Source organism: Pangasianodon hypophthalmus, chromosome 10 (genome assembly GCF_027358585.1).
Source record: "Pangasianodon hypophthalmus isolate fPanHyp1 chromosome 10, fPanHyp1.pri, whole genome shotgun sequence".
NCBI classification, from domain to species: domain Eukaryota; kingdom Metazoa; phylum Chordata; class Actinopteri; order Siluriformes; family Pangasiidae; genus Pangasianodon; species Pangasianodon hypophthalmus.
Genome location: NC_069719.1, coordinates 15,185,892 through 15,204,325, shown reverse-complemented (window position 1 = coordinate 15,204,325; position 18,434 = coordinate 15,185,892). Strand labels below are relative to the sequence as shown.

The 18,434-nt window shown below is 38.2% G+C and overlaps 1 protein-coding gene across 5 annotated transcripts in view; it reads right to left on the bottom strand.

The window, feature by feature from the left end:
- Positions 1-415: 415 nt before the first annotated feature.
- Positions 416-18,434, bottom strand: part of LOC113538998 (connector enhancer of kinase suppressor of ras 3) — a 49,991-nt gene continuing 31,972 nt past the window's right edge. The window contains exons 10-25 of one of the 5 annotated variants that reach the window (XM_034307758.2): positions 17,980-18,104; positions 17,389-17,561; positions 17,181-17,267; positions 16,465-16,715; positions 13,063-13,100; positions 11,896-11,938; positions 6,862-6,915; positions 5,270-5,306; positions 5,012-5,181; positions 4,816-4,889; positions 4,360-4,431; positions 4,212-4,273; positions 3,980-4,107; positions 1,917-2,241; positions 1,115-1,311; positions 416-1,020 (exon numbers count right to left, since the gene is read on the bottom strand). In XM_034307758.2, the coding sequence (XP_034163649.2) occupies positions 826-1,020; positions 1,115-1,311; positions 1,917-2,241; positions 3,980-4,107; positions 4,212-4,273; positions 4,360-4,431; positions 4,816-4,889; positions 5,012-5,181; positions 5,270-5,306; positions 6,862-6,915; positions 11,896-11,938; positions 13,063-13,100; positions 16,465-16,715; positions 17,181-17,267; positions 17,389-17,561; positions 17,980-18,104 (2,031 nt within the window). In that variant the 3' untranslated portion in view covers positions 416-825. The other 4 variants (XM_026934520.3, XM_026934522.3, XM_026934521.3 and 1 more) reach the window with 4 other exon arrangements.

The window sequence follows — 18,434 nt, the reverse complement described above, 5'->3', positions numbered from 1 at the left end:
ATGGTTTCATGTGATAGAATGTGACTGACCTACACAGAGCCCATCAAACATAGAAGGCCTTATCATTAGTGTCTGACCTCACTAATATGCTTGTGGCTAAATGGAAGAGAATCCCTTTTGCCATCAAACTCTAGTAGCCTTTCCAGAAGAGTGGCTAATGCAGCAAAGAGGGGACTAGCTCCATATTAATGCACATATGAAGCACATATAAATATGATGACACTACATACCACATACTTTTGGACAGATAGTGTATGTGTTCTATTAAATGTTACTTTTTTTAATCAAATTACTAGCACCAGTGGAAATGTCTCAAGATGCATGAATAACCAGAAGCAACTGGAAATTAAACATCTGACTGCTGTGTCGCCTTAAGATGAAAACAAGCAAACAAACATAAATAAATAATATTCAATTTCAGTTTAAGCATGGTGTTTATTTCTATTTCCAATAAAATGGAAATATACCACTTATAGTGAGTGAATGTGAATGAACATTTACAAGAAACACATTCTAAAACTGTACATAGTTACAAAAATAGTTAGTTCACTAAAAAGATTTTGTCCTATAATAAAATAAAAACACAATAAAAACACTTCTCCAGCATGATCTAACACAAAAACAGTATCAGACTCTCCAGCATCGACGTGAGATACTGATGGTTCTAAAATGCAGAGAATAAAATACCACAAGATATATACAAATAATGTGTAAAGTCCTTCGATTTTTAAAATATATGTATGCATGTGGTAAAATGGGAAATGTTTCAGACATGGGTCCACTGTGGCCTGCTTGTCGTACTGAACCTTTATGTCTGGTGTCTGTCTATAAACTGGTTTCTGTTAGAGAGGAAACAGCTTTTAAGTCAGAGGCCTCACAGGATTTAGTCTGAGGAGGATCTCTTGCATGCATCTCTTGTAGCAATACCATGTTTGTCTCCTTCCACTGCCGGAATTTAGAGGCTGTGAGTGCAGGGTCAGCCAGCACCTGATCCAGAGTCAGCAAATCTGCCTCTTTAGCCTAGAGCCAAGACAATGATCACACTTGTTATGTAACGTAGAAACTAAAAGGAGATGATTAAAATCTGATAAAATAACCGTGATAAAATGCAAACCTTCAGTGTGCTGCTGAGCGCTCGAACGAGGTGTAACTTGTCATTGACTCTGTGGTTTTTGCAGCGCTTTATAAAGGAAGCTCTGAATTCCCGTTTTGACGACGGCCTCCGCTCACCAATGGGAGACAGGCTCGCCCTTTTCAGATCTATGTACAATTTCTCCATTTCATCATTAGTGCTTTCCTCACCATCTGAAACTAAAATCAACCGTTTTAGTGGTTTTCCAAATTACCAAGAAAGAATTAAAGACATTTTCAGTTTTTTAAAGCCATAATTCTTAGTGAAGTCTTCTGGTGAACATACAAAGTGTCACTTCAGTAAATTTAACACTAATAGTGCTTTTCTGCCCAGCAACATGGCACCACACGTAACATCTAATCCAAACCCAAGATTGTATTCTGACCATCAGTGTGTAAAAGTAGGAATTTGGACATTAACCTCTGGAGGATACTGGTGTCCACTGGTAAAGAAGAAGCAGTTGTAGTAAAATACTGCTTGTAATTGAAAAGGAGAATGTCTCATTTTCAAGCTACAGTGTATAGGATTTTTTTTTTGTTGAAAATGAAGAAAAACAAACATGATCATTAAGTCAGGGAACAAAAAATTATAACAACATAATATGATTATATGCCAGATTGTTACACCACCAAGACAAATCTGTGATGACTGTGTTTCACCAGTCAATGGTCTGTACTATTTTTGGATCAACCATATGTTCTAGCTCAGCTCACACACAAGCACACAGCTCTCATGTTTTCAAACATGAAGGCACTGGGCACTTATAGGAATTGTGTATGCTTACTGGGGTTATGTGTAATCACGTTCTCTCCTGAATGAACCAGTGCTTGCTCTGTGGGCTCTACACTGCTCTGGAGTTCCTGGGCCAGAGCAGCAGCAGTCTCACTGCAGTATGGTGCCTCTTGTACTGTGTCTCCTCGAGTGTGAACCTGAGCAAAGGACACCACGTTCTCTGCAACAGTAGGTCCAGCCTGGGAGACAAGGTCTAGCCAAGACTGGCGCTGTTTGGCCAGAGAGGACATGGAGCTTTGGGACGTCATAGTGCTCACTGGAGAGGACGGTGAAGCCTCACTGGGCACAGGAGATGAGTAAGGAGGAGGACGGTTCCCCTGAAAAATGGGTAAAGAGAGGAGTGTCAGTAACATGCTGTTAACACTGCCCACAGCTTCATGACATGACATCTGTGTATATTAAAATGCATTGTTTTAAATGGCAGCATTTATAAAACGGTTGGTTGCAGAGTATGGAAACTGAAGGTAGAATCTGTTGTGCTGAAAAGGAATCAGAGCTTTGGAAAGGGGATGATATTCATGCATACATAACTGCTTTATCCTGCTCAGGGTCATGGTGGAACTGGAGACTATTGCAGGAACACTGGGTGTGAGGCAGGAATACACCAAGGGTGGGATGCCAGTCCATCATAGGGAACCATACATATACACACATTCACAACCAGGGGCAATTTAGTGTAGCCAATCTAACTACTGGCATGTTTTTGGGGGGTGGAAGGAAAACAGGGGTGGGAGAACAGGCAAAACTCCACAGACAGTGACCTAAGCTCAGGATCAAACCGGGGACCCTGAAGCTGTGAGGCGGCAATGCTACCCACTGTGCTGGGAAAGACATGTTAAAGGCAATTTCACATATGAAACCTGGTTCACAATTTTTATAATGCATAAATACGTGTTTTGCATTTGTAAATTAAACTCACAAAGCATCAAAGTCCATCACATTCTTTTTGAACCTTTGTTAGCATAGCATCACTGGGCTGGGGTAAAGGATAGAAGACCTGCATAATATACTGCCCAAGTAATACTACATGAAGGGAAAATTGGAAGTCTAGTATAATCTTCTGCCACTTAACTGAGGGATTCATCAGTTCAACTAAGATCTAGGACGTTCCCTGGCATTTAAACCTCAGTGATGTGATTCCCACATCGGATTTCTATGAAGGTTTACAGTCATCAGATTATATTTAATGCCTAACAGTATTTGAGATCAATAGTCAAAGTCAAGGGAACTATTTTGAAAATGAGTGTCTTCATTGTTTCTTTTGCAGACTGTTATGATTGCACAAAATTAATTCAATAAAACAACATGTCATTCTTTTCAACCATTTACAGTCACATTGCATGTTATGGAACATCCATGAAGCAGGTTAGTTCCTGGTATCGCTTACATTATAATAGCTAGAAACGTTCATTCCCTCACCAGTCTCTCTTTTTCCTCTTTCTTGAACTTAATATGACAAAGAAACGCAGCATGTCATGTTACTGAGAAACCAGGAAGTTGTCTGTCCTGAAGACAACTTACTGACCACTGCAAAGTGATGACACCCAAGACTCCTTCCTTAAATGTTAAGCATCTCCTTATAGAAAGCTTCACCATATTAACAATTTTTAGTTATTTTTTTAGTTAGTTGTAGTTGTATAATTTTGTTATTCTTTGTTAAATAACATTTTTAAACCTGTTTATTATTAGACTTACATTATATAGATTGACTACCATACAAGTCCCTGAGAATTAGTTGGTACTATAGAAACAACAAGGCTATTAGAATAAATGCAATAACATACATATCATTTGAATTAAAGCCATGTCCAGCTGTGCCTCACACCCACGTGCTCCTGTTAGTGTATCAGAAGAAATCACTCCACCCATTATGTCTGTTACAGCAGCCCAGAATGCTGCTTGCACGTTAAGTATGTTATGTTATGTTGTGACACATTTCAGAACACAAAAACGTGTGACACCAGTCTTGCTCAACTCAAGACCTTGAATCAAGCCACGTGAATGGCTTATGTTTCTTACAAAACAGACAGCGCTGTGTAAAAAATTTGGACTCACCGGCAGTCCAGTTCCTGGTGGACTGTTCACACACTGTGAGTCTTGGTTCAGCAGCTGCTCAGAGTAGGGTGGAGGGGGTGCCTCAGTGGACTCAGCCTCCTCATGATCACTAGATTCACTATAGCATTCTAGTGTTCCCAAACACACACACACACATGCACAATAACGTCCTCATAGCTTAAATCCCTGCATAATATTCAGCATGTTAAATCATAGTCATATAAGGACTCACCAGCCTGATGGCTCTCTGAGGGTTCATACTGTATAGATGCAAGACCAAGCTTATTCAGCCATCTGTGAGACACAGCAGGACAGGAAGCGCTTACATAAGATCATGTCATTATATTTGCTTTATTTAAATGCAATGTCAGCAGTCTTACATGTTCATCTCCTCATGACTCTCAGCAGCAAAGTAGAAAATTCTGACCTTCGGGTGGCACGCTTTCATAGCACTGAAGTAAAAACACAAAACACTATATAAAAAAATGGCTACATGTGGCAAGATGTCTTCTTACATAAGTATTAGCACTGTCAGAAAATCAGAATGTGCAAAAGTAGTCATCTAATTTAGCAGCTGTCTTTGTCCATCAAAAGCAACTAACAACTGAGACAGGATACAACTCAGCAGGTAAGGGTTAAGGGCATATCTCAACTGACTCTGACTCTGACAGGGTCACTTTTGAGTACTTTTGTGCTGGGATTTCAACGTACAACCTTCCCGTCAGCAGATCAAAACCTTAACCATTGAGCCCACTAGTCTAACTTTAGTATTTACTGTATATATGTTCTTGTGAATATAATAATCACTTGTACCAAAGGACAAAAATGTCACTCACTATTTTTTTTTGCACTCCAATGCCCGGTCAATCAGAAAATCAGTCAGGTTTATGTAACCCTCTGCTTTTTCAGCCTATGAAAAACAATGGAAGAAGAGACAATGTATATAAATCTTTCTATTTTAGTACGTGAAGGAAATAAATGTCTTTTGCAATATTATTTATGTAATTTAGTTATGCTAATGGGTGCACTCACAATTTGGTTGTTGTACCAATACAGTGAGGTTTTCTTCAGAACAAACCAGTACTTCTTCCACTTAATGCCCAGGAACCCTTTCCCCTCGTTCTTTCTGTAGAGCCAGCCCTGGTGGTCCACTGGGTCCAGGTCCTTCACGGAAACCCTCCTCCTGCTCATTGTTGCATTGTCTGTTTAAAACAAATACCTTTAAACATTGGTTTTATACATTAATATTGCATAGCTGTGCAGGTTTTGCAACTGTGATTCCTGGCCTACCTCGAGTCTTCTTCTTAGATTTGTGCCTGAGGGACACCTAAAAATAGATGCCCATATTAACAGAGAAAGGAGATACAGTAATATATGTTATACAGCGCATTCAGAAAGTATTCAGACCCCTTCTTTTTTTCCCACATTTTGTTACATTGCAGCCTTATGCTAAAATGCTTTAAATTATTATGTTTTTCATATCAATGTACACTCCATACCCCAAAATGACAAAGCAAAAACCAGATCTGTGACAACTTTGCAAATATATTAAAAAGAAAAAATGGAAATATCACATTGACATAAGTATTCAAACCATTTGCTCTGACACTTGAAATTTAGCTCAGGTGCATTCCATTTCTCTGGATAATCTCTGAGAAGTTTCTACACTTTTATTGGAGTCCACCTGTGTTGAGGCACAGATGTGGGTAAAACTACAAAAAATTTCTGTTGCACTGAATGTTCCCAAGAGCATAGTGGCCTCCATAATTCTTAAATGGAAGAAGTTTGGAACAACCAGAGCTGGCCGACCAGCCAAACTGAGCAATCGGGGAGAAGGGCCTTGGTAAGAGAGGTGACCAAGAATCCGATGGTCACTCAGTTTGAGCTCCAGAGATCATGTGTAGAGATCGGAGAAACTTGCAGAAGGTCAATCATAACTCCAACACTCCACTGATCTGGGCTTTATGGCTTTTATCTCCTCAGTGCAAGACACATGAAAGCGTGAAATTTGATTTTTTTTTTTTTTTTTATGTGTCTTGCACTGAGAAGTGGCTTCCATCTGGACACTCTGCCATAAAGCCCAGATCAGTGGAGTGTTGCAGTGATGGTAGACCTTCTGCAAGTCTCTCCCATCTCCACACATGATCTCTGGAGCTCAAACTGAGTAATCAGGGGTGAAGGGCCTTGGTAAGAGAGGTGACCAAGAACCCAATGGTCACTCTGGTTGAGCTCCAGAGATCATGTGTGGAGATACTCTAGGAAGAGTCCTGGCTGTTCCGAAGTTCTTCCATTTAAAACTTATGGAGGCCACTGTGCCCTTGGGAACCTTCAATGCAGCAGAAATTTTTTGCAGCCTTCCCCAGATCTGTGCCTCAACACAATCCTGTCTCTGAGCGCTGCAGGCACGTCCTTTGACCTCATGACTTGGTTTTTGCTCTGATGCATTTTCAGCTGTTAGACCTTCATATAGACAGGTGTGTACCTTTCCAAATCATGTCCAATAAATTGAATTTGCTACAGATGGAGTCCAATCAAAGTGTAGAAACATCTCAAACATTATCCAGAGAAATGGGATGCACCTGAGCTAAATTTCAAGTGTCATAGCAAAGGGTCCAAATACTTATGTCAATGTGATAGTTCAGTTTTTCTTTTTAATAAATTTGCAAAGTTATCACAAATCTGGCTTTTGCTTTGGCATTATGTGTGCAGTGTAGATGTTGTTGAATGCACTGTATATCATCAGAACAAGCACAGTACACATTCATGTTTTTTATGAAACTTATTGGTACTGAGTGCTTTTTTTTTTTTTTTTTTAACATTTTTACTGTCGGTACTGAGAAACAATACTAAACAAGACACATGAATAACGGTAGAGTACTTACAGGGTTGTATTCATCAACATCCATTCGAGGGGCTAGCGAGATGGGGAAAGAGGCCTGAAACATAACCACATTAAGCAACTTAACTGAAAGTAATGACAAAATCACAAAAACTACTAGTCAATAGGATTAATCCACATGAACTGAAGAACTGAAATGTGAAACTCAGCTGAAACCTCAAACATACTTCTGTCAGGGAAGTGGTGGGAAGTGACATCATATACAGATAGCGACACTGAAAAAACACACCAAATGAACTACACTACACTAAAACAGGAGTGATTAACTAAGCTGTTTTTATACATTTTTGCAAGCATAGGTTAGTGCATTTGGTGCTCTAATGACATTTGTTGCCTCAAAATTATGACCAAGCTAAAGTACTTGTAAACATACTTTTAAACATAAGCAGCTTTTATTTGAAAAAGTCAGTGTTATTACACAACCAGTGTATCATACAGTTTTACAATGATCATAAAGCATCAAGTCTGCTTCCTGAATATGTACATGTACTTTTAAGGACTATGTCTATATTTAAGACAGTGTTTCCCAACACCGCCCTCAGACCTTTCTAGCTGGTTCATATTCTTTTTCTATAACTTCCCAATGCTGGTGAATTAGGAATGCTGAATTCATGGTTAAGGCACGGCAGGAGATGGGAGCCATCAAAATAAACACTACTTTGCTTTCCTGAGGGATGAGTTGAGAAATATTAAAGAAAAGGCAAATATCTGAATCTTATCTAGCATACTAGGCTTGACAGGCTGTATCCGTTAATGCTACTGGAAAATGCAAGCTAAATGAAGAGGGGTATTACTCAATTTCCTCAACTTGTTCCAGTTCCTCCTTTCTGGTCTAACATACAATTCAGTTCAAGGGTAAACAAGCACTTCAGATCAGAATTAAACAATGATTTCATATGGCAGGTGTAATATGTTATTGATGTAGCAAAACTCAAGAGATTGAATGTTCTTAACAGACACCACAGTATTTCAATATAGCATTTCCTGAATAATGGTAATATCAGAAAAAAACCTGAAAAAAATAAATGGACAAATGGATATCTTACTCATATTAGGTAACCCAGTTAACAGTAACTAATGTATATAAATGATCTCTTATTGCTTCACAAGCACACTGATACTCCAGATATAAAAAAAACAAAAACAAAAAAAAACAATCTCCTACATTGACAGTGTTGTCAGTTACACCTGTCACCTGTTTAGTGTAAATCTAAATCTAAATTATATATATATATATATAATTTACACACACACACACACACACATATATATATGTATAAATATATATATATATATATATATATATATATATATATATATATATATATATATGTGTGTGTGTGTGTGTGTGTTGTGTATACATATATACACATACACATACACACACACACACACATATACATATATATATATATATATATATATATATATATATATATATTTTTTTTTTGCAGTTACATTGAGTTGCCAAATTATTAGGTGCTACACTGACTGTACCTAATAAACTGCCAACTCAGGGTAACTAGGGAAAAAAAAAAAGAACATTCAGTTGACAATTATACTCCAAAGAATGTGCCATTTTACTTATTGTATAAATGAAACAGGTTATTTGTATAAGTGAAGTACACTGCAGTTATGCCATGAATTATACATACGTTAAAAACAGCTGGTAACACCCCCAAAGTCCCAAATCCAAAGTGCCTCACCAGTGTCATAGCCGTTACTGTAGACTTACTTAGACTGGATGAAGGCGAGAAACCTTCAGTTTTGTCTCGATCCAACATTCTCCTCTAGCGGCGAGAAGTGACAAAAATTCAAACTCCACACGCTTGTGAAAAGTTCTCCTTATCCCTTACGCAAAAACTAAAATGTCCGAATTACTCTTCCGGGCTTTTTTTTTTTTTTGGTGCTTCATGAAATCAGGCACGCGCACCACCCAACCACATCACACACAATGATCATCTAGTTCACTGGAATGGATGTAGACTACTTGGTACCACAATATGCGGTTAGGGACTGAGCCACGCAGAAGAAGAAGAAGAAGAAAGAAAAAAAAGAAGACTACGCGTTACACTTAAGCACCCATTTCCTTAGTCATTCAATAGCAACAGGTGTGTGACTGATAGTTAAACAGTGTAGACAGAAGAAAGAGGAACTGTGAAAGTGAAGTTCAGGTTTGGTCTCAGTGTGTGGCTTGAAACAGCGCCATGTTTCGGACACGTGGATTCACTCGTTTTTCTCTTTCTTCCTTCCCAGAATATTTCCTACCTGGATCCGGCTTTTCAGTGATCGCAGCTTTGGGTTTAAACCTTCTTTTCTGGAACCATATATTCTGTAGACTGTTGGTGAATTTCCAGAGCATGGCAACCACTGTCGGATACACATATGTCTAAGCCTACAGTGGAATCAAGAGATTACCCAGTGCCTGTTGCTTACTTCTTTTATTCTAGTATGAAATGACATAGCACGTATGGCCCTCATGTAAAAGTTCCCAAACACCACTCCGAAAGCGTTAACTTGCATTTGAACGTGCTCACACATAACTGTAGTTCCATGAATAGCCACTGGGTGTCGCTCTAATCACGTTTTTAACGAGGAAAAAGAAGAAGTGCGGTTTGCCCAGGGGAATAAAGGCAGGAGTGTGGCGTGGTTAACCACTGGTAAAAAATAATCACTCCCACCCAAACTCTGATCCTTAAATCACAAATCTCTAAGAGGTCTATTACTACTAATTAGTGCAGTAATTCAAGCAGACTTAATGAATTGTATTTCATGTTGATTAAAATGATTGTAATGTTGTTACTACTGTGACCAAATAATTTTGTCTTAGTATTATAGAGCCGGGTCCTTGGAGGATTAGTGGTTAGGCCTCGGGGCTCTCACCGCCACGGCCTGGGTTCAATTCCCGGCCAGGGAACCCCAGCCACTGGGTTTGTACAAAACAGTACACTTCCAGTACCAGTCTCAAGCCCAGATAAAATTGGGGAGGGTTTCATGAGGAAGGACATCTGGCGTAAAAACTGTGCTAAATCAAATATGCGGACCAGTGATCCACTGTGGTAACCAACAACAACATTAGGAACTATAGAGCCACTAAGAAGCCAGTACAGTAATCATTATATGGCCATTGGTTTTGAACCAATTAAAATTTAAGATAGGCAGCATGGTGGTGCAGTGAGTTGCGCTGCCCCCTCACAAGGTCCCTGGTTCAGTCCCGAGCTCAGGTTACTGTCTATGTGGAGTTTCTCCCTATATTCTCCCCATATCTGCATGGGTTTCCTCTGGGTTCTCCAGTTTCCTCCCACCTACACTTAAAGAGTATTTAAATGTGTGTGCATGGTGCCTTGCGATGAGCTCGTATCCCATCCAGGGTGTATTCCTGTCTCACACCCAATGTTCCTGGGATAGGCTCCAGATCCATTGCAACTCTGAACAGGATTAAGCAGTTACTGATAAGATAATAAAATATTCTGAAAAAGCAGCTTTGTTCTAGGCCATGTCTAAAAATCTGGACGCACCACTGAACTGAAGAGTCAAAAGTGCACTTTATTTACATTCTTTAATAATCTCTATACTTATCAGCAGACTGTTGGAGCTGTAGCCAAAACAATGTTCACAATGTTTGCACACACACTATTAAAATGATTGACTGCTGATGATAACATATAGGCACTTCTTTCTTAGCTCCCTTCTAAAGTATCATAATGAGAAGTGAGGTCAGGTAGTACAATTATGGCCAGACACAAGCTAATCAAACCTGTTTACCTCTGGCCTGTTTTAAACCACAAATTCCTCAACTTGTTCTGCATGTGGATTTTTGTACAGTTTCATTTACATATTCACAGTATGAATGAAGTCCATATACACTTCCCCATACTGCTTTGGTCGATTTTATGGGAAGGTGGATTGGTCACACCAATGCAGAAAAAAGTCCAGGGACCAGGGACAAAACACAGAAAGGCCATACTTTGCAGTGCTTCATGGGATACCCTGCAGGTCATGGTTTCCTATGAGCCACTGTTTATCATAATCAATATATTGCATGACTTTATGAATTCTAGTGAATTCTTACTTCTTCTATATGACTTCTCCTGAGTGCTCAGATACAGCACCATCCCTCTGAAGGAAAATAAGGAAATGTAAAGAAATCCAACCATAACTTGCATTCTCAAACTGTACACAAATACACAGTACGAAGATGGATCAACGACAGCTGTCCTGTTGCACAAGAGAACAGTGACACTTTTGTAGAAAAATGATATGTTGACTAGGATATCAGCTGAGCGTGGAAGAAAGCCTTAATACTCTGTCATGGGACACAAACTGAACTTCATATAGACTCAGACACAGTATTCATAGTTGGACAGTAACAGCATGTGTGTAGAAGTGGGGAGGGGACCGTGGGAAAGCAACTGAGACGGTCTTGTGTGTTAAATGTTCATGTCACACAAATGGGAATTCGAGCTCCACACCTGGCATGCTCTCAGAAGTTTTCACTCTAAATCACTTGAAATATTCTCATTCTACAACTGTGAGAAAATATATTTGTTTTAAGCTGTAAAGTACAAGGTATTCACAGCAGAAAAGGTAAAAGTTTGAATTCATAAATGTTCTGAGTAGTGAGCATTAACTATGTTTAAACTACGCACTAGATACTAGAGATATGAGTATATTTAAAGTATTATTAATAGTAATATTATCGTCATAATATAACTGTTTTGGGACAAAAAATGAACATGTCCAGGTATGCATAAAATATTTGAGGTATAAGAATATACCCCAAATATCTGCATGTCTTGGGTGTCTGCCATTGTCTCACTGTTTATGGTTTACAGTCCAGGATCAAACTTTAGTTTAGTATGACCTCTGACCTCTGCTGCTTTAGCTCATTTCCAATGTACTGCAGTTCACTCGACTGTGCGACAACAAAACTGATATATTCAAAACACAGGAAAAAAGTGAAATGCATGAAATGACTCATCAGTGAACATACAGAGGAAAAGAGAGAGGTTCTTACCGCTTGAGAGAATGACCAGGCTCGCATTGCTGAGGTGCTGTACCTAATAAAGACAGGCCAGAAAATGCACTGCATATAAACAACAATGGAAATGTTTTAAAAAAGGCTAAATCAACTGTTATCAGTTAAGAGTGTGTATATATAACACATGGTTAAAATATATGCAAGGGAGGCAATCTAAAGTAACATTAAAAGTTTTATATACATTTTATAGGCACCACTCAGTCTTTAGGGAAGTGACAGTTTATGGTTTTGCTGTTGTAACATGGTGCGTAGATAAAGTACTTTCTAACTAGTTGTTAACATTATGGTATAATGTGTCTTCTCATTACATTTTTTGTGTGTGCATCCAATCTTTTCTGGAAAAAAAATTAAAAAATACAGATCTCATGCCATCAAAAGCCTAGACCTGTAATTTTTGGGCAAGTGTGTCATTTCAAACAATTAAAACCAGGATTTAAAGAAAACTTGTCAAGATAACTAATATAAGACATGACAATTTTTTTTGTAATATTGATCTATTTACATTCCCACAATGTGGAGGCTAAATCCTTACGGTTTTGTGCACATACAATAACGCCACAACCACGATCTTTACTTTAAAAATCCAATACAGGTATTAATTTTGCAAATATCCTAATCAAACATAAATAGGTAGATTCATTGCCCTTTACATTTCTTTGTAGCAAAAGATAGAAGAAAATAGTTTTGAGTAATGTGTTTGTTCATAGAAGTAGAGACTGGTAGAAAGTAAACTGAATTAGCCATCAATCTTGTGCATAATGAGAGACATTACACATGCTTTGACCTTGTGAGCACATGACTTTCAGGCTTTAGTACTTCCTCGCTTTCTCGGAGTAGCAGACAGTGTAGTGCTATTTTTGTATGACCCACATTTCTCATGGACGTCATTTCTATGCGAGTGATGCTCGTTTCTACGATAGCAAATCTAGATTTATGTGTGTTATGTTCTATGTCCATCTGTGTTTGTGCTTCACTGTGTGCTGTCAGTGTATGCAAATCAGCACCCAAGCCACCCATCATGCATTCCACACAACTGACACCACTAATTACGTGAGGCCTCAGTGGAGCAGGAGTGTAAGTGGATATGCAGTGTGAGGAGACTTACGTGGAGTGCTTCAGAGGTGCAGTACAATAGCCACTCACCTGTTCATAAACGTGTTGCTGGATGCCCAGTCAGGATCCTGCAGTGGGACACAGACAAAGTGTTAACACCCACACTGCCCGAATAAGCTACACTACAGTCGGAGGCCAATGAACCACTGAATTTCAAGTTTAAAAAAAAAAAGAACTCACAAAATATGAAGTATTTGTATAATTTCCTTTGATCTCTTTCTTTTAATAAAGGCCTATAATGATATAATAGCAGCGCTAAGGTGTAAAGAGAAAGAGCTAGATACTCTAGATATTCTCATATGTAGCTGAGGTTTTAAAGTATAGTAGAGGAAAGAGCTCTCTAAGAGCTGTTTGTGAAAGAATCTGTTCATGCAAACTGAAAGAAATCGACCCTTCTAACTACTCATTAAAAGATTTTCTTCCATTTTCAGAGGTAATTTACTAAAAGATTAACGGTGCAGTTTGCTAAGAAAATATAAGCACTTTTCAAACACAGCTCTTTTACAGATTTGAAGAATTTTGTATATTGTTAGAGAAGCTAAAGCAAGGCAGAGGCTTAGAGGAAACTTAAGTAGTATGAGTGGAGTTGTTGAGAATTCCCAGACAAGCCATAGCAGAGCAGAGCGAGAGCATAGTTGCAGAAGGGGTGAGAGACAAAGAGGGCAATGACACTGCAGACGAGGAACAGAGATGAAGGATTAAAATAATCAACCATCAGTTGAAAAGGTCTCTCAAAACTTTTGTGTTAATATCTTTATATTTTATATTGTAATATTCTCATCACATCTATAAATTTCTCTGAAAATGGAACAGGGTATATGTAAATTATATATCAATAATATTTATTTATTAATAATATGTGCCTTTCCTTTGTATGTACTGTTCATGCTGGTGTTATAGTGGGGAACATTACTCACAATCAGCAAGCATAATTGACATTTATTTCATGTAATACTTCAACCTGAATGTTTCCACATTTATTTTTTTAAGTCCACTGTTGCACTTGTTAAATTGACCTGAGTTTTTTACTGGACAAGTTATTTGTTGTTTACATTACTGAAACCGAATTTGCCTATCGCTAACTTATTTGCTTTAGTAGAAACTGCCTTTAACTTGATACCTAAATTCTGACCTATACTGTTAATGTAAGGTTAATCCAGAGTATAAGTGAAATATAATTAAATAAAGACAATACAAAACAGATGTGACATGGCACTTTTAATTATACACATCACTTAAAAAGTACAAAAGCCAAGTACAAATAATCCCCAAATGCAATATAAATATCTTACAATACTTTAATACTGTTTAACCCCTGTGCTTCAACTTTTGGGCTGAGCTATAAACCTCAAATAAACTGTAGTAAATGACAAAAACCACATAAGGCCAGCATTGTAAAGAATCTGGTATACATATAGACACCCAATGCATAAAGCAGTTTGATTCAACCGATCTAATAATCCGCTTTCCAGCATTAAAGGGTATTTTTGGACAATAATCAAGCCTAGACCCTTTTCAGTGGATTACCTCCACTGACAGTATAAACAGTATACAGTCTGATGCTAGGCTAATATGGTGTCTCTGCTTTTCTAAGAGTATGAGCTATGACTGAACTATGCAGAATCAAACAGGATAGTGCATGTTCAGTCAGTGACCTAGTCCTGGGCAGTTTACTGATAAAAATAAGACACCAGTAGAAATATTGTTCTGCTCGACCAGTTGAACTTTCCAGCTATTGCTTCTACTGTAGTAGCAAAAGTACAAAAGCAATACATATACAGTATGCGCCCTAAACGTTACTAAAACCTAATGAGAAAGCTGTCTACAGAAAAAAGTGAGTTTTTTTCCACTTTCTCAATCTTTGAACATTTTCAATCTTCTCCCAGTTACTTTGCCAGAAAACAAGTGATGCAGGAAAGTAACTTAACTATAGAAAGGATTTCAGCTTACTAGACAAGTTAGTACCGAGTGTGAGGAAACCTTAACATTAGCAAGGTAGCATTACCTACAGTGCATTCAGAAAGTATTCAGCTAGCTATGTCACAGCGCTTCAGTGGTCCCTTTTTTTTTTTTTTTTTTTTCAACAAATTGTTCACACATCACATGGAATTTGTGAGTTAGAGGCTGAGCTTTGGGAATCTAGTTATAAATTATCTGGAATACTTTTCCAATTCACATTTATAAAGAGAATCCTAACAAGTAACTTTTTGTTAAGTAATTTCCACCTAACTGAGATAGTGGTAAGACAGAGGGGGAAAAAAACTCCCTGTGATTAATACATTTGAATTTAGCATTAAAATCAACCAATATTTTCATGTGACGTCAGATATTTGAGAATGCTTACAGTTGAAAAAACCCAGACAACAATTTTGCTCTGCAGACAATGCACAGCGATAAAATATTTATATTCTCATACATATCATTATTGTCCAAAATCTAGAAAATGTTGTATAAAATTTGGCCTTATCATCCAACCTTATTGTAAACTACACCTTTTGTAATTTAAAGGCAAGTATTACAAAGGCAACAACTGTTTAAAAAAAAAAAAAAAAAAAAAAAAAAAGAAAAAAAAACCTATTTCAAAATACAAGGGTTGATATTTGGAGAAAAAAGCTTTTAGATTTTTTTTTAAAAACATTTGAAAAATTTTCTCCACTTGGAGAAGACAAATCACAATAAAATAAAATAAAATAAAAACCTTGGTGAGTAAAAACCAGTGGTGAGAGAAGGTGTACACAGTAAAATAACTTATATAACTTTAAAGAAACCAGACTAACCAATCCTACAGAGAAATGTGACAAATTCCTTTGCCAGTCTGCCCACTGACTGATCAAATATGTGTGCTATGTGATGCTTATGCAAAATATCATCATCAATACACATATCTTCATCCTTTCATTTGAAATGTTATGAGATTAGGGACACCTGAATCTGTTTGATGACAAGGGTCAGTTTTCACATAGAGACTGTTTGGAAACACTTTTTTAAGTATGCACAGTTACAATATCCCGAATGAAGTAGACTGTGAAAATTAAACTTGTACACATTTATGCAATGCTTTTACATACAGAATTTTATGGAGGTAGATATGTATTCCAAATGGCTTTCTGTACAGAGTATAATATTAATACACAATGCTGTATGACTAATATTTCAGCCCTTTGTTTTCTTGCAAATGAATTTCCTGCTGTGTTTCCAAACATTCATAAGAAAATTTTAGAGCAAGTATGGCCATTTTCTATCATTCTATAAGGCAGTCAAGTTAAATAGTGAAAAAAGCAGTTTGAGGCAGAAAATTGGTTAGAAAAGGAAGCAAACTTAGGGAAGGAATGAGGAGAAAGAAGAAAGGAGAAAGGGCAGGAGGGCAGGACAGCTGGACAAAGCAAGGTGACATTAATGAGTCAGTAGCTTTAGCCTGGTGATCCAACTGACCAGTAGCGAGGGCTCCGCAGGGGGTCTTTTCGGAGTGGATGTCATAGCGTTTTTGGCAAAGTCCTCCTGATAAGGGATGGTAGCGCTGTTGTGGAGGTCTACACTGACGAGAAACCGGCTGTTCCGCACGTGATCTGTGCCTCGGACACATTGCTCTTCTGTAGATTTGTATGAGCGCCCCCTAGCAGGCACCTCTTCTGCTATAGTGGGTATGCGCTCATTGCTGAGGTACCTGTACAAGAGATCTTCACCTATGCAACATGAGAAAAGATGAAGCAATGGAGAAAATCAGAGGATGCTTGTAAAAAAAAAAAAAATAAAAAAAAAAAATGGAGGAAAACATAAATTTTATTTAACTGTTATTTAAATTGAAAAATTATTAAAAAAAAAAATAAAAATCCAAAAATGATCAGTTATCATTTGGCACACTAACTGAAGGCTATGAAGTGAGATTGAGTTTTGCTCGAAAAGTAATATGATTAATTTCTTATATTTCTTTCATGTATGATGAAAGACAACAAGGAAACGAAATTGACTATTTTCTCTTAGGTCATTACTGTCACCTTATACTGCATAATCTCTTTAAAGCAACTTTTAATTTCAAGCATGTGTATGAACATGTTTATGATATTTACATTTTCTTTTGCGTGGATTAAATCTCACTTTAAAAGCTGACATCAAACGATTGGATGCTGTTGTCTGTGCACAACTCATACCTTTCCTTCCTTGTGTCCAGGGCCTGGCGTAAGGGTCTGTCACACTCAGACATGTTTCTGCTGGCATGGAGAGAGGCCGTGGTTTTCCTGTTGTGCAGAAATACATGAGGAATAAAGGAGAACTGACCAGTCCAAGAATTAGCAATATGGTGAGTTCTTATAGCACAAAAGTTAAGAATAAATGTGCTGGAACTGCTTTATTACTAACCATGTGAGGAGGTTCTCTCCCTAAGCCGAGTTTGCACCACGTTGGCCTCCACAGGGTAGACAGCCAGCTTGTCATGGTCTGTGATGGTGAAGCGGCGGCGGCTCTCCTTATCCAGGAAGGAGTTGGGCGACTCAGAGCCTTTAGGTCTGCTGTTAATGCTGCTCCTCACATCCCTGTGGCAAAAGAATGTTGATTTACTTATTCAAGGGAGATTAATAATACAATTAACCAGGATGTTATCTCAGGAGCAGTCCCTTTCATGTTTCATTAAAACAAAAGTCAGTGAAAAAGCTGGAACGCAATATATTGCTCAATACAAAAACAGTACATAAGAGTTAAAGCCATTTAACACAAATATTGGAAGAAGTAATGGAAGAAGATGGAAAGAAGATAAGAGGGCTTTTTCGCTCATGCTGGCTGAGTGCTGGCTTAAGTAAGCTATGAGAGAAAGGAAGCAAAGCGGAAGGGAATGCAGAGTGAGGTTTAACGCTTTAGTGACGAAGGGAGGGGACACTGAGGTACACTCATTAATCCACAGGAATGTGGCTAAGGCTCTTAATCTCTCTCTCCCACTCTCTCTGTTTCTCTTACCGTGGCATGTAAGGTACTGACGGAGGTGGGGGGATGTACAAGTCCAAGATGGCTGGTTTCTGCTTCCTGCTGGTAGGTTCAGTGCTGCTGTCAGGTGACTGGGTTTTACTGGGCGACGAGGAGCTCTAGAGGACATGCGACAGTTATCAAGAGATGAGTTCATCACATTCATTCCACATACCAACAAATAGAGCCTTTAATCTTCTGATTAAAGGAAGACTGATTGTACATTCAAAGAATATTATTTTTCGCTTACAGTTACACTGCGGTTCCAGTGGTGCCTTTCCCAAAATTCCTTTTCATGCACTTTCATCTGCATTCATTTCTTAATCCTATGCTGCCTGTTAGGGGGCCCTGACTCAAACTTCACTGTATTCATGTCTGCAGGCAGGACTCAGGGCCAAGTCCTAATTCTGTAACCGAATGTTCTCATGACTAGGTCAAAGCACAAACTT